Source organism: Amphiura filiformis, chromosome 7, assembly GCF_039555335.1.
Source record: "Amphiura filiformis chromosome 7, Afil_fr2py, whole genome shotgun sequence".
In the NCBI taxonomy this organism is placed as follows: domain Eukaryota; kingdom Metazoa; phylum Echinodermata; class Ophiuroidea; order Amphilepidida; family Amphiuridae; genus Amphiura; species Amphiura filiformis.
In genome coordinates, this window is record NC_092634.1 from 3927801 (window position 1) to 3952364 (window position 24564).

Sequence of the window (24564 nt, forward strand, 5' to 3'; positions counted from 1 at the left end):
GACATTTTACTCTTTGCCATCCCCATTTTATCTCTTTAAAATTTCTGTGGGGCAACCCCATGGTCCACCTGGCTATGCTACTGCCCCCCTTTTTCAACTCAAACCACAGACATTGGTGTCTTACCTAGTCGAGTAATATAAACATCCAATAATCCCTGTAACTTACTGTCAACAGTCGTTATGATATACAACACTATGAAGAGGCCTGCTGAAATGCAATGCTGAATGTTACCACCCCTTCCCACACTCTCTCTCCACAGAACAACAAACAATTACCCCCCTCCCCATTGACCCCCCCCCCCCCAATTTATACCACTCAAACCACACACACTGGCATCTTACCTGGCACAGTGATATAAGCATCCAATAGTCCCTGTAACTCGCTGTCAACAGTCGTTATATGATACACATATTTGGGAGAGGCCTGTTCACATACAACGCTCAAAGTTACTATTCCATCCAATATGCGTTCCCATCTCTGCTGTTCCCCATCAACAAAAAGTGTGTATACTTGAGCTAAGAGCAAACTGAAACAGAGAGAAGAAAGTTACACACAGTAAGTACACAGTTTGAGCTGCTTGTATAATGGTATAACATAAGTGAAAATTAAACATGATGAGTGGGGAATTTTCTTATTAGGTTACTTGTAAACTAAAACATAAAGAAAATTATTTATTACGTACGGTGAGAAGCAAGGACCGTAGCTCCGGCTACTGGTAAATTGATAAGAGCAAATATTAAACCGAGGGAGTTTGAGCGAGCGGTAAAGTGATACTAAAAGATATTTTCCACATGGTGTGCAGAGATTAGCCTGCCCTAGTAGTCAAATTAAAGAAAGAAATACATCTGGTTTGAAATGGTAAAAGGTGATTCTTAACTGGTGAGAGGGAATTGCTAATCTGGATTAGTAAAACTTAACCTTAAAATTAAAATACATAAATAAAGCAATACATCTGAATTGAAATGGTTAAAGGTGATTCTAAACTTGTTATAAGAAGAGTTAAACCTGGTGAGAAGGAATTGCTAACCTGGATTAGTAAAAATTAACCTTGGATTTAAGTTAAAATTAAAATACATAAATAAAGAAATACATTTGAATTGAAATGGTAAAAGGTGATTCTAAACTTGTTATAAGAAGAGTTAAACCTGGTGAGAGGGAATTGCTAAACTGGATTAATATAAATTGAATACATGAATGAGAATTCTTAACTTGGATTAAAGCAAGAATAAAAGATGATGGCAGTGGCATTAGCTTAGCATAAAAAAATTAATCATGGTGAGAAGTTTTAACATGGATTAATGATTAAATTAAAATAATAGTGTTAGGATTTCCTTTTTTGGGTTTATCATCAATGTGAAAAGAAGAAAGAAGGTTGAATTTCAACGCAGCAAAATATATATTTCAGGCTACCAATCACACCTCCCCCTCCCATCACACACACAAAAAAAAACCCAATAAAATTGAACCAAATTATAATTTAGTGTATGAATATGTTTCAGTTCAAAGATGATACAGAATCAATGTACAAAAATCAGTCCAAGGTCATGATCCCATTCCAAGAACATAACTGAGAACTGAAAACTGTTATTGTGGTGTATAATATGATATTGCATAAATGTAAACAATGAAATGTATATATTTAAGGCTTCAAAGAAAAAGCCAGTTGAAACATTCTATACAGAGATGATATCTTTCTCTTCCCAGAATCCTTTGCAACATGACGCATCACCTCATTACATCAAATGACACTGCTATTACTTTGTACAGATTCCCTTTGTTTTCATGTTGAGAACAGACTGGCTAAGCATGGATCAATAGTCAAGAAATAAACACAGGTTGCAAGACCTGGTTTATGTGCTCTGTTCATTGAGGCACTTTTTGTCACTATCAACACATGTTGCACTAGACAACAAATCAGTACAGAAAATTGAAATGGAAGAAATGCATTGTGGGAAGTGTAAGATACCTTCTCTGTATCCTGTGTCCAAGTGAACTTAATATATAGGCTATAGCACTGTTTACAATGAATTATTATGCACACTAAAAACTGGAAGTGATGTACAAATGTTTCCCACAACTTTTTTAATTTATGCAAGAATGGTAAAATGTTACACACATGTATAGATTGTAATAACTGTACTACATTGTTTAATTGAGGTTATTGAACTATGCCATTGGGAAGAGACCATTGTGGTCCATAGTGTACCCCTAACCCCAATTTCTTGTAAGATTACATGAAGGAATAGCCAAAATAATGCAAAATAAAACCACATTCTGTGTTACCATTTAAAATTCTGAAGATCTTTGAGACAAACAATTAAATTAATATGGCCTAATGATATAAGTCAGATTGGCACACATAGGTTTACTTACATAAGTTAAGATTTTAATACTCTTCATAATTCCTAATCCACAGATGTGTGTTCCCAGGTTATTAATAATTTGGTTTGGTATTTTGTGTACTAATTCCTTGCCTTACGCGATAATTAGTAGTATTAGCGATTAATCAGTATACTTGACACTGACAAAGTGATATTATATAATCATTTTGTTAAATTAGTTTGCAAAATGTATTGGGACTTTTTGCCTGACTTTTTGTGTTGAAACTTTATGGCTAGCATGCAGAGCATAAAACAAAAAGGTGAAACATTTTTCTTGCTTAAATTCAGGCCCGTACGCAGGATTTTTTTGGGGGTGCTGATTTTGAAAAAGTGGACTTTTTTGCAAGGAGGGGGTGCGATTTTGTGAAAAGTGGACCCCAAAATTTGGACCTTTTTTGACCAAAAAAACGTAAAAACTTGATTTTTTTGGCTCGCTACGCGTGCAAATTCTGAAATTTTGGGACATTTTGTATACTTTTGCAAAATTTTTTTTGGAGGGGTGTGACCGCACCCCCCTACGTACGGGCCTGCTTAAATTTATAGATGATTCAAATGTAGTAATTTCAGATGCAGTCTCTTGACCATACAGTGAGTGACTTATGTGCATGAAGTGTGATAAATGCATAAAATTGATAAAGCTATTTGGTTGATTAGTTTGACACAGTTGATTACTTATGCCAATTGACTCACGGAATAGACCTGCTAATTGTATACAATTGAAACAAAAACTAGCAATAATATTAATGGAAGCTTAAAAGAATTGAGGACTTGTGGTTTGTTGGCCTGATGAGATGAGTATCGCCACTAATCAATTAATGCTCTGCATGCTAGCCATAGGTCCAAGTTTTGAAATATTTTCTCAAAATATCAAGAACTATCTTAACCCGGTATCTTAAAAACCACTGAACCAATACTAGGCTTGTTTGTACTTATTTTAATGCATTTTTGATGCTGATTCCAAATATGGTCATGAAAATGTATCATACTGAAATTGTTAATGATTTTAAATACATTTTATAACTTGTCATCTGCAGACGACACCGTGTGGAGAGAGTTAACTATATTTAGTTGTATTTAGCAGATGACGAATGCAGGTATGCGTGTAAGTATAAAAGCAGACATTTATGCTTCACTTGTTAAAAATAATACATATAATATATTTACATATATTCAATTTGTTAGAGTGTTTTCTTCTTAATCAAGGGCAAGGAATACACAGATGAAAGTACAATCATGACACCACAATAGTACACTGAATCATTTATATGATTTTAAAAGAAAAGATGAAATAGAAGGCGGTTAGTAAATGATTTAATTCAGTCGGGCACATAGAAAATTTATTTGCAGCATGAGCATTTGCAATGATGAGATAACTTGTACCAAAGTAGTTTTCAGTTTGCAGGTGACCAAATAAGAGCTTTTTTTTTCAATCACTTTTTTAGAAGAAACCTTAAATTTGGACAGAATCAAGGACTCTTATATTTGTTATTCACTCATTTTTTTTTTAAATAAATGCATATTTGATTGAAAACAAGAAGTATTTCCATTTAAATCCAGTCCAAAAACACACAATTTTTTTACCATAAAATGATCAAGCATTTGTCAATACTAGCCTTTTCAAAATGGAGGAAAAATCAAGGAAGAGTCCATGAAAAAAAAAAGGGATCGACCTACCTACCCTCCAAATTTTTGTCTCGGAAGGGCAACCAAACAATTTTTTTGGCCTTTTATGACAGATATTAGTGCGGAGAGAACTCTAAAGAGTTTAATTGATTTCCTCCAGACCTCCAAGACGGCAATGGAATTGGATAAATACTGGATGTATGATGGAAACTTTATGATATATGGTAGATTGAGCTCCAGGAGGGGGTCACTGACTGTGCATTGGCGGGAAGGGGAATTCCATGCATCTTCATTAGGTTTCATTATAAATGCTCAAGAAGTGATGGGGTTTAATATGAGACCAGTGATTTTTTTCCTTGGTAGTGTTTGTTTTTTATGTACAACATCATAATCTTCATATTGATGGGTGATTAGTGGGACAATGTCTCTGCAAGCTCAGTCATGAGTGATCATGATGCAGTGTTTCATACACATGTACAGTCTATGACCGGGTCTATGACAGTCACGGACTTAGCGAGTGTGTAGCGCGAGGCCAATCCGAAAGGGCTGGACCGAGCGCCTAACACAACTTCTCTGGATAGTATGCTAAAGTAACAGAGCCTGAAAGTAGTGCTAGCAGTGTGCATTATTTCAGTGGACTGAATGTGCACAGGCAATCAAATACATAGCAGCTATTGGACATAAGTCTTTCTGCTGCTGAACCAATGAAGAACTACAAGTCCCACTCCAATGTTATTGTTGATTGACTTTCCAGCACTTTCCAGAGTGGGGCATGTGCCCTGGGCACCACCATTAGGGGGCGCCGTATTGACCAATTCAGCATCGATTCTGCGCCCCCTTCTAGCTATAAAAGTCAAAATCAGCACAAAATCACTTGAGACTGATATTCAACTTCATTATAACCAAAATTAATGAGTGATAGGCCCTATTTGTGCACTTCTTTCAACAATGGGGAGGGGGGCACCATTACCACCACCACTGAGCAACATTGGCTTTCATAGTAATGCCGCTGAGCGGTGTGCCACTCCACATGCAGAGAAGTGCAAGCGGGAGTACGAGCGGCATGATGAAGCATCACGCCGCTCAGCAGCAAGCAGCAGAAAGTATGAAACCCGCATTAGACATCAACAGCAGCAACACACTGTCTGTTGTGGATATTAGTTTTGACCTTAATTAGGTTGCCTTTGATCATTTGTAAAGTTGGGTGGTGTACAGATTGACTAAATTGATGTCAATTGAAAGCAATTTCCACAAGGTAATCATGGTAATGAGAATCGGTATAGATTGATGAGCTCATCCAAATACTCTGCCAAATGATTCTTAGTTCAAACTTGAATAAAACTTGTCATTGCCATGATTTCATATGGGCCATTTTGAGAGAACATGGGGATATTTGAAATGCTAAATGCTTTTTTTTTTTTTTCTTAAAGCAATAGTGGTTTGTCATGTATGGTACATTTATTATATAGATATGTATCAACTAAAGATACAGATACAAAATATTTGGAGTTATGTAGACCTGCCAAATTCAGTACATACAATACACTTTGAAACAAATGTGATCGATCATGGCGCATAATCGATATTGGACCCCAAAAATTTTTTGACGGATAGTTTCTGGATCCTGGCTAACACCCTGACCCAGGGTGAAGAAGAAATCAAAGATTGAGAACCAGAAAGTCTTAACTCACAATGTGTTTCATTGTCAGTTAAGGCTTTCTTTTTTTAAGCTCAAAACTTTATATTGGTGAATTGGGCCATCCCCCTTTAATTCTTAGTTTTATTTCTAAGTAAATAATAAATTACAGCTCTGATTTAGCCTACTTTTCATGATTAAGTTTGCACGATTAGTATTTTTGTATTATTATATTTCAAAGGTATTCAGCCAGAAAAAGCTTCAAAAATAACAACTTACCCCAGTAACTTCCCTAACCTTTTAAATTTCATAATCGTAATGCACTTTTATACATGCATTTATGAAATTCTATTTGCCATGTTTTTGTTTTCATAAAGCTCACCCACATCTGCCTACACTATGGACCACAATAGCCTCATCCCAATGCCATAGTTCAATAACCTCAATTAAACAATCAAAGAGCAAAATTTGACCTCAATTTGCGGAGTATGAGTTTGCGTACCAACATTTTCGAAGGTCATTCAATGAATGTGCAACTGCATTGGGGTTAAAGAACTGTGCCCTGATAGATGAGCATGTTGTGGATCCTAGTACTAACCATGCTAACCACCCACTTGCTTTATACAAACACAATTTTTGCATGGTAAGTTACACATAAAATTTTGTCACCTCACTTATAATATTTCTGGTGTCTGGCCAAGCCCTGAGCGTGTTTCTAGACTTTTGTTTGCTGGTGAACTCAAGCAGTGGGCGGTATACGTGGAAGTAAGCCTCATTTGTCTTATCTTATACAGGCGTTGATGGTCTACCTGTCGGAAATGAGGTTCTTTGTCAAGCCTGATGGCAGGGCTCCGAATAAAGAGGTGTCAGTCCATGGTATAATAATGTTTTATGAGGTGGGGTAATATGGACTTAAATGATTTCAATGTCTTCTTTGTCTTGTCTTATACACGTCTACCTGTTGGAAATTGACCATATAAATTTGGTAACCAAAGACCTTCAATAGTTATTTTGTTGAGTACAAAAATCAACACTGGTATCACACAAGAAACACTGAAGATTACAAGATCTGCCTAACAAAAAGAGAGTTTGCTTATACAATAAGAACTGTCCGGCCAAGAAAATGGCATTCGATTGACAAATGCGCAAAAATGGCTAAATCAGTAAAACTCTTTAGGTCCCAAATTAAAACAAATTTTATGGAAATGTACACTAAGTACTTCTTAGTTTTGTTTTTCTCCCATTTTAAAAAATCACTTAAATTAACTGATCTCCTAGCCTATATTCAGAAATGTCAGCTTTCTGGTGCGATATATGTGATTTAATATATTATGAAGTCTTAATTTGTCCTACTCTTAGGTTCTGCATGGAATTTTTTCTGCTTAGATCTTCTTGAGTGTATGTAAGAGGGGGTGTATATATGAGTGTACGTAGTGTATTAGATAAATTATGAAGCTTAGGTCAATATGTTAAATGGGTGTTTGTTTCTGGCCTTTTTGGCCTTCTGAGTATCTCCTCATTCAAATGTGTATTTAATGTTGTCGTTGTTGTATTGTATTTTTGAATGAAAATAAAGATTGATTGATTGATTTGAGGTTTCGGGACAATTTCATGGAAATCATAGGAATCATAGATCTTCCTATGCTAATTGATCAAGTCATGCAGCAATGAAGCAATATAATTCTCTGCCTGTGTGTGTATTAGGCTATTCTAGTTGAAATCCATACACCCCCTATGGAAGACATGACCTTAATCTCCCACACAGGGGGTGTATATTTCAAAAGAAGTCATTCATTCAGGTAACCCCATTTGAAATTCACACTCCCTGTATTGAAGATTAAGGTTGTGTCTTCCATAAGGGGTGTATGGATTTCAACTGGAATGGCCCAATACAGAATGGCAAGGAAGTTGAATGTCTCACTTGTCTTGTTTAATACAGGTGCAATTGGAAATCCTGATGGCATGAATCCAAATCAAACTCTGCCAAGTCACACTGCACTGAACTGTTCAGTCAATAAGACAGATAGATTAGATTTTTTTCTTTAAAACTTTGATACCTTGCATGATGCCAATCACAATCCTGTGCCAATATTATGCAAAACTGATTTTTTTTTTGAAATAAATAATTTACATGATAACAGCAGCTTTAAAAAGTTTTAAATTCAAGTCATTTTTGGTTTAATTCATTGTGTGAATATATAGCTGATCACTGATAATACAGTTTTATCATAAATGTTTTATGACTATTTCATCATTTTAATAGTTGTTTCCAGGTTCATGAGCATAGGCCACTATAATGAATTATGACACAGACTCTCGGGTCTTTTAGTATGAGCATGATTGATCAGTTGTAATGGTCAGTAATCATGACACCTCTAGTTCTTCTTATACAGTTCAACACCCCTGTCTGGTGTGGTAGAGGAACCGGGTGTGCGCATATAGGTGCTAAATTATTGGTAGTTTGTGTCTTGAACTGTTTTGGATCTTCAATACTGACTATCTCCTCCGACATATTCCACATTTTGAGAGTTCTGGGCAGAATTGAGCACCTTTAGAATGTTGAGAATTCAATAAATGCTTCACTATGGGAACGACAAGTATTTCTCTACCTAATGTTTTTACAATGTCTATAACCAGTGGTGGACCCCGGGACCCCCCCCCCCCCAATAAAAACACACACACTTATGAAATGTCCTCTTTTTGCAGCAATTTAGCTCAAAATTGGCCGACCCCCTCGAAATTCACTTCCCTCCCCCGTCCGGAAAATTCCTGGTGCCGACACCACTACTGTCCATATTAACACTAGGATTTTCCTGCCCCCCATTCACTTTTTCCCTCCCAACTCCCCCAAATATAAATAACAGGTAGGATTTTCCTATCCCGGTTTGCCCCCCATTCACTTTTTTTCCCTCCCAACCCCCCCAAATATAAATAACAGGTAGGATTTTCCTATCCCAGTTTGCCCCCCCCATTCACTTTTTCCCCTCCCAACCCCCCCCCCCAAATATAAATAACAGATAGGATATTCCTACAATACAGAATTACGCACAAGCACCATAAGAAATTGATAAGAGAATAAATAATTCACAATTTGTGGAATTGCCAAGTATCTGGCAAGCAGAATAGTTCATCAATGATGTATGACCAATACTATACAGGTGCCCTATTATGACTTTTATGAATTAATGAACTTGTATTTAGGCAAACCACACAAGTAATAGCAGTAATCAATTAAAACATGGGAAATCAATACAATACAAAGCAACAATGTGGAATGTAACAAACATTTTGCATATTAAGACTCTAAATTGTAACTCTCAAGTGGGAGGATTATCACTTCAAAATGATCACAGATCTGCATCATTGTAATCATCTTATTTATGTCATTTAAAGGAGTATTTCATGATCCTAGCATCCACGAAAAAAGCTTATTCCCAAAATTTCTGTTGATTCAGATTTTGCGTTCTGCATGATTAATTGTATTACACTGCTCCATAGGCCACTGTGTTCAAATTTGGCGATATTTTTGCCAAATGAATTAATCCGCAAGAAATTTTTTGTACATAAACATTTATAGCCAGAGCTTTCCAGTGGTATAAAAATCTCAACTTTTTTGAGAAAATTGTGGGGATGAGGCTGTGGATCACAAAACAGTTATTTACTTATATTTATTTCAGTATTTTGAGTAAATAATAACAATTTGATGGAAATTGTACAAAAAAGTGAAAAAGTAAGAGTACTGTATAAGTGGTAATTTTCGCGAGGGTTTTATTTTCGCGATTAGAGCTCCAACCACGAAAATAACACCTCGCAAATGTATGCAATAATGTATTACAAGTATAGAGGAGGACTGGGCAATCGCGAAAATAACTTTCGCGAAAATGTGTCTCTCACTCCAAATCGCGAAAATAACTGTACGCGAAAATTACCACTTATACAGTATATCTTTCAAAAGCATACATAACCACCAAATGACTTGCACTTCTCTCTTCCATCTTACTACCATTTATTTTATATCCCGATATTATTTCTGACAAAATGGTTATAATCTATCTACATACCCTATTGTTCTGTATTTAGTCAGCAAGATTACCTGCTTGCATTATAGTGTCAAATCGCCGTTTACAAGTATGCGTCTATCCACATGGAAAACAGCGTGTCAACCACGAGCATGCCAACAATTCCAGCCACAATGAACTTGACAATGATCGCATAGTTTTTATATTTTTGACAGCTGCCGTACATGTGTCGTAATTATATCACTGAAGCATAATAGATTTAATTCAAATAGAATAAAGGCAGTAATACTTCTGCAAATAAGCCATTAACAATGGTTGGTACATGTGTGCTAACCAACTTATGAAATTACAAAACCACTCAAGTGCAAATATACATGAAATATTCAGGAATCATGATCTATGAAAGTATTAGTCCCGGGTATTATAATAAAATTAAGTATTTCTTGGCCAAACTTGAACATGCGCGTTGCGTCTTTGTAGCGTACTAAGCGTGTATGCAATGTAAGGCGCATGTATGCTTTCTTCTATACCTCGCTATATTCGTGTGTGTTTATCGCGGAGCCACTAGTGGTTATAGTGTTAAAGTTTGGCCAAGAAATACTTAAATTTACTGTAGTAGGTGTAATCATAGATTAAAATCTATGGTGTAATGAATAGTAAAATGTAAAATAAGCCACAAATTATATGTCTCTCGGAGGTTGTGAAGATTTAAAATCCAATTCGCAGTGAGTTTTTTCCCTCCCCTCCCCCAGCCCCCCCCCCCAACTCAAACTCAGTCAAAATAAGCTTGAGATGCTCTTTTTCAAAACTTACATTTTATACACATAATGAAATATTTTCACTAATTTAAAGTATTAATCACACAATTCTTACAGCAAATTGTTTTAAAACCTATCTTACCAATATTTCTATTTGCAAATAAAATTAGGGGGATATTAAATTGGCCAATTTTTCCTAAACTAGTGTGTACTACAAAATGAACACATGCACACAGAACATCCGAGAGGCCTTCTCTTTTTTAGCCTAATACATCGCATGTTCATTTTGCACACTGGTTTTCATAAATGCACTTTTGGGTATTTTAGCTTCAAATTTTTGCTTTCTAATATATCACACTGTTGGCCCATCATGTAATATCTTAACAATGAATTTTTGAACACCCTATATGAAACACATGTACACCCTATATGAAACACATGTACATCATTTAATTCATAATTGGTATAAATGTGAGTTAATATGTCGCCTTCTACTACCAATGTCCCATTATAACAGATTTCAGTGATTAGTCATTTGAAATGAACTAAATAAATGTTAGAACTACCGTAAACGTTAGCCTAATGCCGCTATGGGCTCCCTTGACATAACTGGAATTTTAAGACACAAACTAAAAGTGCCATCCTATAAAAATCCCACAGCAAATTAGGGCACATACCCTTAAATCTTGTTGAGATTTTTAGCAAAGGGAGCTCTCTATTTGTACATGAAATTTACTATTAAGACATAGGAGCCCAGGTGCGCCATTAGGCGAACGTTTATGGTATAATAGTAGACACTTTAGTGCCATAATTTTTTTCTTACTTAGTCCATTTTGAAATACTTACTTATTTTTAAATAATATTTGTGAACCTATAAGCATTGTTATTTACACTGTCTGCTTAAAACACGAAATGCATGAACACTCCCACTTTTGCAGTATACAGGGTGTATCAAAATGATTGGTACCCATCAATATCCAGTGAGCATTGCCAAGACTGCCACATCAAAATGCAGTATAACATCCACCTAATTTGTAGTTTTATGTAATATAGAAGGTCACAAAACTATGAATTGTAGTCATTAAAAAAAAACAATTATCTTAGCTAAATAATTTATTGTAATTTTAGAGTTGTACTTTGTTTATCTTGTAAAGCACCTTGAGGTTGCGTGCAAGTTGAATGAATTATTATTATGTCAAGAGGACTCAATCTTGAAATTGTAACAAGCACGCTTTAGCAGATATCACCTAATAAACGCCCTTATGAAAATTTCCAACTGTCTAAAGTGCCCCCTTTTCAATGCACCTGTGTCCTGTACAACCAAATTCTGTCAAATGTCCAAATAAAATTAAAATCTTAACTTTCAGGCTTAGGATTATGTTGATTTTGACCTAAAGGAGTATTTTGTGATCCTAGCATCTTTTTATGACATTTTTCAGTAGATATCCATGAAAAAGCTTATTCCCAAAGTTTCAGTTGATTCCGCTTTTGCGTTTGCAAGTTATGCATGATTATGTGTATTACACCGCTCCATAGACAATGTGTTGTAATTTTGTTCTGGTGTACCAGAACATAATTCAAATTTCATGATATTTTTGCTAAACAAATTAAAACAATTTTGTGTACATAAACAGTACATAGCAGGTATCCAGCGGTATAAAAATCTCATCTTTTTTTGAGAAAAGTGGGGAAGAGGATACTGTGGATCATGAAATACCCTTTTAAAACCCTTGTGCCCTTTCTTTCCCAAATGAATGACTCAATACCTGTAGATGTAGTTTTAATGAGACCTTGATTAATTTGGCATCCATTCCATTAACGAGCACTATTAGGAAATAGTAGATGATATCATTTGGTGTGCAAATGAATCACCAACTAAAACAAAAGCTATCAAAATATACTGAAGTGTTTTCATATTAAGGGGTACTACACCCCTGTGGTAAATTTGTGACTATTTTTGCATTTTTCTTAAAAATAATAACACAGTGGTAACAAAAGTTATGTATATTATTGGGGCAAGGAATCCAATTAATACACTGAAATTTCAGTGACTCAAGACAAGCGGTTCAGTATATATGATAGGAAATGAGGTACATCCTAGTGGTACCTTATTTCTTATCATAAATAACAAACCGCTTGTCTTGGGTCACTGAAATTCCAGTGTAGTAATTGGATTCCTTGCCCCTATAATATACATAACTTTTGTTACCACTGTGTTATTAATTTTTGAGAAAAATGCAAAAATATACACAAATTTATCGAGGGGTGTAGTACCCCCTTAAATGACCAATTCATATGTTAGTGATTCTATCATGGGACATTAGGTCAGTTGGTCATATCAAATCAATTAATGCTTGCATACACACCAGCAATACACATCTTGATTAAAACTGATTTGAAATAAATTTTCCTACACCTCAATATGTTATGTTCAATCACGATATAATTTTTTGCATTCTTTTATCAAAATAATTGGAATGAAATTACATTTGTTGGAAACTTAGTAAATATTTGACAGATGCTAATCAGGGTTGCCAAACCCGCGATTTGGTAGCCCAATTGGGCGACTTTTGAAGATTTTTCCCGCGACTTTTGACAATTTCCTGTCCCATAGAAACCAATGCTTAAGAAAAAAATTGGGCGACTTTTCAACTTTGGCTCCCGCGACTTTCGATAGTTTCCTGCCCCATAGAAACCAATGGTAAAGAGAAAAATTGGGCGACTTTTCGATTATTTGACCCGCGATTTGGGCTGAAATCTTTTGGCAACCCTGATGCTAATACTTCATCTATATCTTAGCGATTGAATCCCATCGCATATGTACAAATCTAAATTGCTTATTAAGATGAGATAAACCATCAATTCCCGCTTACAATTAAATTTAATTTCAACTCTACAGACATGATAAATGGCACACTTATATATAAATGATTAAAATCCAAACATACGCTCCTATGTGTGATTCACATTCTCTTGGTGGTACACTTCTGAATAAAACATCACCATTAACCCCATGATAACTACCTGCTAATTGGTCAAAAAGAAGTTTTCATTATCAATTGGACCAATCAGCAACATTGTTAGAATAATTTCACCACACAAAAAATTGGGGTGAATTATTTGCAAAGCTCCATTCTGATTGGTGATTAAAGTGAAGATATCACATAATTGACCAATCAGAGGCAATGTTAGATCGGCAGGTAGTGCTCAGGGGGTTAAAATGATGGTGAAGATGAATTATTTCTCAAGCTCAAAACTGAACATTAGTTCACCTTGAGGGCTTTTTTTACAATGGCACAATAAATGTTTGATTACCTTTAAATGGTTGGTGTAATGAAAAGTACAGAAAGTTGAAAGATACACATTTCAAGTCGTGTTCACATTTTGAGTTACACCCGGCGGAAACTTACGCTAACATTGATGAAAATTCCACAAATATTTTCCCTACTCCTACCGCGTGTCCACACCTAGCCTACTGCTAGCACTACCCCGACCAGTTCCACCAAGCATTCACTTCTGGTCGGCGTAAACATCGGTTACCACTTCCGGTGTTTCTGTGACCTTTTTCAACTACGCGATATGTAATTTCTAATCTTAGTTCTGAAACTAAACAAAAAGGTCAAACTTGCACGGGGTGCCAGACGTAGCACTGTTTACATTGCAAGTTATGCATTTCGCAACTCCTTACTTTTGTCAGGAGTAAATCGTTGGATGTACACCTGGCGGAACTTACGCTGACCATCGTTCACACTGCCACTACTCCTGGCAGTGCCTACCACTACTCCTAGCAACTTGCGCCGAACAAGTTCCGCCGGGCGTACGTCCGACAATGTGAACACAACTTCAGTGAAGAACCCAAACCAGACAGCTAGGCTAGGGTGTGGGAGTATGGGCTTCTACGTGCTCTATAGAAAGTTGTAATTTGCAAGCTGAAAGTTGAAAGATTCAAGTTTTAGTGGAGAACCTAAACCAGACAGTTGCGCTGGAGTATGGGTTTCTTTCTATACAGTTTATACCCTATACACTAGGATCCACAACATGTTTATCTATCAGGACACGGTTCTTTAACCCCAATACATTTGTACATTCATTGAACGACCTTTGACAATTTGGGTACAAAAACTCATGCTCTGCAACTTGAGGTCAAATTTTGCACTATGAGTGTTTAATTGAGGTTATTGAAAGATGCCATTGGGATGAACATTGTGGTCCATAGTGATAGTATAAACATTGTCCTCATTTTGCTTTGTACAGTCACATATCATCATCTGAAGAGCAAACTATTAAAGCCATAGCCAGGGGTGTGCGACATGCCAATCTGAATAAATAAAAAGGTCCACTTTTTTTGTAAAAAACATTGCAAATCAGTCCGTTTTTAAAGAAAAATACACAAAAGGTTCACTTTTTTTGAGAAAAACATTGAAATCAGCTTTTTCTTGAAGGAACAATTTGCATACAGTCCACTTTTACTACTCTAATTTTGAATCTGTTGCAATACCCCCCAATAAATCCTGGTTATGGACCTATTATTTTGAATGAACATATTATGCATGTCTTCTGAATCTGTTGTATCAAAACAGTACCCATGCCCCTTGTCAGTGTTTTAATTACACATCTACTTTAGATAGCATCTCAGATACATTTCCATCCGCATGCAGGTAAGATGTGGTATAAATTTTCAGGGCAGTGGTATGAATAAGTTGTTATTTGATCAGCATCTGATCCCTTTTAAGCTTAGTTTATAGTTTATACCTTGCCAATGTTAAGTATTTTCAGCGATAGAATAGAGGTCACAATATTAAAAGGAAATTTACAGATTTCAATATTTTGTCATATAAATAAATAAATAAATAAATGTAGATATTTATATAGCGCTTTATGCCATAAACAGCCTCAAAGCGCTTTACATTTATTTCGCCATCATTAGAATAATCGGAACCACGTTTGCAGCCTACAAATGGCGAGGGTTCATCAGTACAACGACTGTGACTACCCCTAACAGCTTCCCATTGCACCTGGGTGGGTGAGGCAAGCGAGGCAAAGCGCCTTGCCCAAGGGCACAACACGGTGGCAGGACGGGGACTCGAACCCACGCACGTCGAGCAAGCTCTCAGATTATGAGTCCAAGGCCGTATCCACTGAGCCACCGTGCCCTCACATGTATTTCATATCCAAATAACATCAAAGCATATTACCTAAAACATTTCCAAATTGATTCATAAACACAGGTGGATCAACAGGATCTAATGGTATATATCTTGACACAAAGGTGCATGAAACATTGACAAAGCTAGCTGCCTTAATGAATCTTCAAAAGAAGCGAAAACCATTAGAGATAGGTATATTAGTCAATATGGTTTGAAGAGCCACGGTTATTAATTTTGCACCCTATTGTTTTATACTGTGTCAACGCTCATTCATCTGGGTATGTTGAAATTAAGATTTGATTTAAATCTGGTCAACCAGACACACCTATTGTTTATAGGTCACATTGTCCACATAATTATAACTATATTTCAAAGTATTAAAAGACATCAAAACAATAACAAAAGGAAGAGATGAATGTATCAATGTAATCGAGACCTGATAACCCATCAAAATATCAAATTGTGTACACATCATATCAAGTGGTTATCATATATCAATACTGACACCATAGATGAGTTTAGCCGTATCAAAATATTGATGATGAGTTGAAATCACTCCACATTAGGGTGTGGCCGTGTGAACACTAAAATAACCAAAATATTCATGGTCATTTCAAGTTAGTAAGCCCAAGTTAAAGCCATATTATAACATTTTCATACAAAATAGATTAGCATTTCTTTGCCATAAAATGTTAGTTTTTACTGTCAGATATATCCCCTTTTATTTTTGAGCCGAAAAACTACGGCAAAGCAAAGAAAATTGGAATTTACTACCAGCGCACATGTCGCCAATACGTACTACTCCTTTGGTCATGTTATGGTACGACCCTTTGTTGTGTAGATCACCGTCCCGCACGCCGTGTACGTACTGTGTGTTATGAACATCGTGTATGCATTTGACTGATAATTCCATCGTAATAATAAAACAACGGTTCCATCGTTTTATTCAAAATCTCGGATTTTGACAAAACTACAGCACCTAGAGTCTTGATTTTTGCAGGGTATATTGGTTTAATAAAGTACAATATAATTGTGTAAAAATTAATTTAAAAAAATCAGTGAGGGCGTCCTCCTCAGCAAATGTTATAATATGGCTTTAAGAGTTGTGACATTTAGGGCCCTATGATCAGCTTGTAATAGGCGGGAATTATTTGTTGCTGTATAAGTCAATAAAGTCCAAACTTGCGCTTGCGTCAATTCACAAAAGCGTGCATCATTCACGCAACACAAAATTTGTGTAGCTGCTGCACCCAGCAGTGTGTACGCAGTTCTATATCAATCCACGATGTTATGTGTCCCGCCTATTATGAGCTGATCAGAGTATATTACAATGGTAACTTTTTCAACAGGTAACTGTGATAAAGGCTAAATGTTCATCTTTTAAGAATATCTTGCTAACTGGCTGTCAATATTTCAAAAGCCTTTTTCAAAAGGCCTGTAGGGTGGCATTTATGCAGGCCAATTTTACTATTCACATACATTGAGCTTGAGAAGATCTACCTTATTTCAAACACTACTTACTACATGCCTTTGTGCACAAAAATTAACCTGAACTTGGATACATGCAAGGAAACAGTAATTATACTACATGTATGTATACAAGTGGGATGGTACACAGCTTTTATGTTACAATGGTTTGCAGGCTTTGGAACAAAGTTATGCATGCATGAACAAAAAATTTACAACAAAATGGAATAAGAAATGATGAAGATCATTTTGGCCTATGTAGGGTACAATTTGCCAAAATTCTGTCAAAATTTGGATAATCAGTATTTAGATATATATTGTTTTCAAGTTGAACAACGGAATACAGTTGACTTCTTTAAGCCTTGAATCAAAACCAATCTTAGGCAAAGCAACTCATTTTGCAAGACTGCATTAGTTCAGTATCTAAAAAAAAAACATTTTTATGTCCAGTGTTAATTAGTAATCTGCTAAATAAATGAAATAGAATTAGGAAAATTAGCCTGCAAAAAAGAAGAGATTAATGGTAAAAATTAGTATAAATAAAGATCAATGTTAAAGAAAGCTATTTCCATCCATAAACCATTGTTAAGTAACTTTTCAGTTCAAAAGATTACAGAGAAGGTTTATATTGCAATTTCATAAATGTTCTTATTAACAGCACAGGTTAATGAAATAATAGAATATATATGTAGAGTCAAAAGACAGCTTAAAATTAATAATTGAGACTGTTAATAATGCTGAATTTGGGTGTTTTGAAAGAAATATTAGCTGTACAAGTATAAGAATATATATACCCTACCCTATGAAAACATGATCAGGTGGGTGTACGGATTTCAAATTTTGAGCTGTAGGCCTTATGGATACCAAAATAAAATCTTTTCCACAATTTTTTGTAGTATGACAGCAAAATAGGAAACCCCTGGGATAATTTTGAAACTTGAAAGCTTTTAAAATGTGTAAAATACCTTGACATTATTGACAACAAACATAAAACAAAAACTTTGACAAACATTTAAAAATAGGATTACAATGAATTCAAAACTGTCAAAACAAAATAAATGCAACAATTATTGGTAAAAGTCATTAAAATAAACAAATAATGTTTTCATAGGTATGTTAGAAAGCATGGGGATGGTATATACAGCATTGTATTTAGGATTATTTTGGTTCTAGGCTTTAAATTTCAAAATAAAAAGTTTAATAATGGACTATAAGAGATTCATCATTCCCAAACTGTACTATTCCTTTTACTTTTAGAATATGTATTAAACTAGACATTGGGCCCTTCAATTTAAAATCCACACTACCCCTGTGGGAGATTTTGGAAATATCATCTACAGAGGGAGTATGAATTTCAAATGGAATGAACACATTAACCAACTCTTTTTGAAACTCAACCTCCCTCTGTGGAAGATTCTGGTTGAATCTTTAGTAGAAGGTGTATGAAATTCAAATGGAGCTGCCTAATGTGTTCATTCCATTTGAAATTCATACTCCCCTGTGGAAGATAATTCCAAAATCTTCCACAGGGGTAGTGTGGATTTTTAATGGAAGAGCCCATTGCGATAAATTGTAATTCTTGACCAAAAAGAAAACGATTTAAGGGTATTCTTCTTTTTTATATCAAAATTTTGTTCCTCAACGAACCTCTGAAAATCCCTTTAATAGGAAACATTGGCATAACTCTTAAAAATCATTTTTCTTGGATAGCATAGCCAATGTTTATATCAATATCACAAAATATATGTCAGCCCAAAATAATCCTATACAGTATACACCAGACTGTAATATATACACAGCACACAAGTAAAGGAGTACTACATCACTGCAAATGAAAAGGTGAGAAGTGAGAACCTGTTATAAGGTCTACCTATATAAGGGGAAAATTAAAAGGAAAAAATGAAAGAAAATAATTGAATCTGTGGTGTGGAGACGGTGGATAAATCGACGCGGGTGAAATCACACATGATCACGTCAAACCAGGGGGTGCTATACCCCACCAATCAAAATCACTCACTCTTTTTCCTCCGGTTCATAGTCCGGCGCCCTCGATGGGTATTTCTTCACCCTGCTGCTTTTGCGTATGCTAATCCTTCGTACGATTCCATTACGATTGACAGCATCCTTTACCTTCTTCCACATCTTTTTCTGCGGTTTTGCCGCCGACATGATGATGTGAAAAGGAAAGATGAGTACACCTCACCCGATTAATAAGTAATATTCCCTTGGTAGATAGATCACTAAAGTCACTCGGTCGTTATTTTCCTGTTTAAGTCGGCATTGCTGCGATAGTGCAGCGTCAGGCTAGTAGAGCCTACACTGGCTAAGTGAGTGAGAGATAGACTCAGCTACCTAGTCCATGCAGCAGTGGCAGGCCCTATAAGGAAATCCTGTGAGTAGAATTAGAAAGGAAATGCTATTGTGAAGCCATGCAGAAAATAAGTTACGTTTCATGGACTGGATAGGTCAACGTGGGATACATACAGGAATTATGTAATTAGAGAGAGGAAGTACAATGTCTTGTTTGTAGGAAAATAACAAAAACTATAGTAGGGATGTGTTAATAGCTTACTTCTATGGAGCTATTTCACTTAACCCCATGAGAACTACCTGCTGATTGGCCAAAAAGAAGTTTTCATTATCAATTGGCCCAATCGGCAATATTGTTAGAATAATTTCACTGCACCAAAAAATTGGTGAATTATTTGCAAAGCTCCATTCTGATTGGTGATTAAAGTGAAAATATCATGTAATTGATCAATCAGAGGCAATGTTAGATCGGCAGGTAGTGCTCAGAGGGTTAACTAGATAACTAGGTTATATTGACAGTAATCTGTTCTTCCTTTATGTCTGATAGGTTTGGAATAAGACAATTTATCTTCAGGGAAGAGTAATAGTCTGGTGGTATGATTTGGAAACCTAATTGCAATGCAATGTTGCTGGTTATAAATTAGAAAATTGCAGTTGGGATTTTTTCCCTAAAAATTGGTATTTCAGGTGTGATTACTGCAAAATAAATGTTTTCTCCCTAAATTGTTTTTGCTTCCCAGAATGCATTTCTTGCATTTCAATTTTCTGTATTGATTTGCTACCTAGTGCAATATGGGTTGATAGTGACAATATGTACCTCAATGAACAGAGCAGATCTTACAAAATAATGTGTATTTTTTTATTATTGACCCATGTTTACCCAGTCTATTCTCAAAATGAAAACACAGGGAACATGTACACAAAGTAATAGCAGTGTCCTTTTATATAATGAGGCAATGCATCATGTTGCAAAGGATTCTGGGAAGGGTCAGATATCTTCTATGTATATAATGTAAGATGAAAAATATAGAACAGACAAACAAACAAAAACAAGAAACATTCTTACAATCAAATTAAGAACAGAGAAGAAATCTTACACTTCCCACGATGCATTCATCTTGCAATTGAGGTATTTCTTGTCACTATCGACCCATGTTGCACTGAAGAGCAAATCAGTACAGGGGAGAAATGCATTGTGGGAAGTGATAGATATCTTCTTGATGATCAAAGGGCATTATACATGTAGGAATCTGAAAACCATTGCCATACAAACTGTTTCCCTGTTTCCACAAACCGAGACCAACTCTATAGGCCTTATAATATATTTGCACTGATAAATAAATACGAAACCAAGGAACCAGGAACCATGTTTATATATATTACTTATAACGAGAAATTTTCGTTAGGCTTTTATTTTCACGCTTTTTATGATGAATGTCAGAACCATGAATTTAAAAGCCTGCAAAAATGTTTTTAACCTTTTAATGTGTTAAAAAACAAGTTAAAATTGCAAAAAATCAATACCATGAAAATAACACATTTTACAGTAAAATATAATTATTTGTAATCATGAAGTTTGTAATATTATTAAAAGGTCCATGTATGAAAGGAAAAAGATTCATGAATAAGGAAAGTGAAATAAAATGAAGTTATGTCATTTGAACATAAAATTAGTAGAAATAGAAGAAAGAAATGAAAAAAAGAAAAGAAATAAAATACAATAGATTTTCTTTTCATTTTTTAACCCACACTCTCTCTGCTACAGCTGTTCTTCTGTTGGGAAGTGGCTTTTAAACTCAGGCATTCTTCAAATTTCTTACTTCTATCATGTCATATCTCTCATACATCAAGTCACAAACATACACAGAATTACAATATTTTAGGCCTTTGATTTCCATAGAATCATCATTCACTGAAAATTACTAACACGGTTCATAATGCCAATGAACCCAACAGGGCATTACCAGGAACACCAAGACAAATGGGGCAAGATTTCCAAATTGTCCTACTTACATGGTACTTAATTATAAACGTAATAAATAGACTGGGACAAATGCGTGAAGCGCACAAAAAATTACAATTTTAAGTTAACACTAAAAGTGGGTCAAACAAGGACAATGGGCTATTCCAGTTGACATCCATGCTACCCCTGTGTAATATTTTGGAAATATCTTCCACAGGGGAGTACATTTTTCAAATGTAATCATTTTGAAACCTATACTCCCACTCCCCCAATACTCCCCCTGTATGGCTTACCAATATCTTCTGCAACTGGAGTGAGTATTTCAAATGGAAGTTACCCAAATTTCTATTCTATTTGAAACTCATACTCCCTATGTGGAGGACTTTAGCTAAATCTTCCACAAGGGGAGTGTGGCTTTTAAATGCAATAGCCCAATTGTGTCCTAAACCCTGGTCGAAGGAAGATACACATTTAGGTCAATGGGTCAATGTTGTCCAGGTATTTCAAACTTCCCCCTGTTCTCTTGGTCAGTCCAATACCCAGCTATGGAACAAAAGCGAAAACAAGCTATTAATCATGTTTGTACTATCAGTACCATATAAACCCAATTATTACTTTCTATTCAAATTACAGAACAAAAGATTCACTTTAGGAAATGGTGTCAACGAGATACCTAAATGACACAAATCAAAATCAATACAAGACAATAGCAATGAAGCAATTACGATGGCCTCAGTTCAAAACTTAACCCTCTACACAGGTGTAGTCTGCACAAGAAAATGTCAAATTTTCTTTCAAATTTAAAAAATGTCAAAATTTTACATTTGCATGACCATATTTGAAATCAGCATGAAATATGCATTAAACTGAGTACAAACAAGCCTTGTATTGGTTTAGTGGTTCTTGAGATAGCTCTTGAAATTTTGAAAAAATATCTTAAAACTTAGGATTGTTATGTAGAAGCCGACGGTCAGCACACAAAAAATCAGCGCACAAAAAAAATTGTTTGTTTGTCCACGTCCGACCGACCGTGTACCCTGGTCCCGACAGTTTTTTTTTTTTTTTTTGGAATTTTTTTTTTTGGAATTTTTTAAACAAAAAAAAAAAAAAAATTTTAAGTTTTTTATTTTTTCGGTTTTGTATTGTCTCTGAACCTAGACCTAAATGTTAGGATCATTCATGGTTGACCTAAAAAAAAATTTAAAAAATTCAAGATGTTTTGTATTTTTAATATGAAAATTGATAATTTGTATTTATGTCATATATAGTCTATTAATGATTTCAAAATGCATTGAATTTGAATGCATTTTGAAATCATTAATAGAGTATGACATGAATACAAAGTATCAATTTTCATATTAAAAATACAAAACATCTTGAATTTTTTTTTTTTAGATCAACCATGAATGATCCTAGCGCTTAGGTCTAGGTCCAGGGACACTACAAAACCGAAAAATAAAAAACTTTTTTTTTTTTTTTTTCATTTGGTACCAGTTACCCGCCCGAAAAATGCGCCTGGTACCCGGGTACAAAATTACCCGAAAATGCCAGGCCTATGCAGAACCATCTCAAGAGTTAAACCAGTGAAGTGCTGTGTGTTTGGACTTATTTACCAGTCTTGTCAGTAGCAGTTGTCAGTTTCAAGTGCAATATCTGTAAAAAAAAAAAAAAAAAAAAACCTAACACCGACCCAACTATTTCATAAGCCTTTATGGACAAACAAACAATTTTTTTTTTGGCCTAATGCATTACCTATAGAATCTCTAATATGCTCTTCTATCCAGGCACAGTTCTATGACCCCCATATAATTGTACATTCACACAATGACACTAAAACTCATTCTCCATAACTTGAGGTCAAATTTAGAGCTATGATTGAATGTAGGTTATCGAACTGTGCCACTGAGGTGAGGCCATTTTGGCTCAGAGTAATGGTCTAGGAACTAATCAATTTATGACATACATGTAAGTACAAATTTACATGGTCTATTAATTTTCATATTTTCAGCAAGTTTCAAAGTGCAAAATTTTCGAAAACTTCTGCAAATCTTTAAATGAATACAGATGAGCATTATAAGAAGATACCAATTTTGACAAAAAGTAAACAATTTAAATTCTATCAAAAATGTATCAAAAAACTAAACTTTCAATTGGTCTAATTTAATTTGCATAATTATGAAATTGCTACAACAGAGGGCGGCAAGCAGGGGTGTATGTTAACAAACTAACTTGAAGTTTAAACAGTAAGCAAGACTATTTTCGGGCTCTTGTTGCTTTAGTATACTCCAGGAGTATACTATCCAGAGAGGTTGTGTTGCTTCCTGCTCGGACCAGCTCTTCGGGCTGGCCTCGTGCCACAAACTACGGCTTAGCAAGACATGCTGCTTGCTTATCATCAACCAACAAACTTTTGTTTGCCTGACTAATTTGATTTCATTCAGTGACTTATAGGGGGCAGTATTTAACGTTGATCAAATAAGAACACTTCTGCTGTATCAATGTAAAGTATACATTCATGGACCACAATGGCCTCATCCCAATGGCATAGTCCAATAACCTCAATCAAACAATAATAGTGCAAAATTTGACCTCAAGTTGCAGAGTTTATGTACCGAAATTTTCAACAGTAATTCAATGAATGTACAAACGTATGGGTTAAAGAACTGTGCACTATTAGATGAGAATGTTTTGGATCCTAGTGATTTATATGAGACCCAAAATGTACATTCAGTAGTGTAGACAAGGGGGAGCAAAGGGAGGCAGCTGCCCCCTCTGAGACCTCCTCTCCCCCCTTGATGCTGATGCTCATTGTACCTATTTGTATTTTAGGCCTCTTTTGCCAATTTTATTTATATTTTACCCCCTTTAAGGGTACATGCCCATGAGTTTCATTCAGGGGCGTGTTTGTAAAACGGCACAGCGCATTAGTAAAAGGAATAAAAATACTAAAATTTTCACCGGGTTCGAACCACTGCCAATTTCACTGAATGCTAAAGATGCCTATGCTGTGCCACGGTGACTGTGGTTAACATTCGGCGATTTTCAAAGATATACATATCAACACGTTTCTAGTGTATTGAAAAGCATTTTGATTTTGATTTTGGTAGGAATACGGTCATAGAAAGACATATGACTCTACTTGTCTGTTTGTTTTCATTTAATACAAATTAATTTTGATGAATTGAACTGGTACAACTCTTAGCACTCGTGATAAGCCATTTATTAATTTAGTAATAATAAAATGAAAACGCTGGGTCAT

General features: G+C 35.3%; 1 protein-coding gene across 1 annotated transcript in view; it reads right to left on the reverse strand.

The window, feature by feature from the left end:
• Window positions 1-19429, reverse strand: part of LOC140156568 (rho guanine nucleotide exchange factor TIAM1-like) — a 128312-nt gene extending 108883 nt beyond the window's left edge. The window contains exons 1-2 of the mRNA XM_072179508.1: window positions 19050-19429; window positions 343-527 (exon numbers count right to left, since the gene is read on the reverse strand). Of these exons, the coding sequence (XP_072035609.1) occupies window positions 343-527; window positions 19050-19201 (337 nt within the window). The 5' untranslated portion in view covers window positions 19202-19429. The remainder of the gene's footprint in view (window positions 1-342; window positions 528-19049) is intronic.
• Between the last annotated feature and the right edge of the window lie 5135 nt (window positions 19430-24564).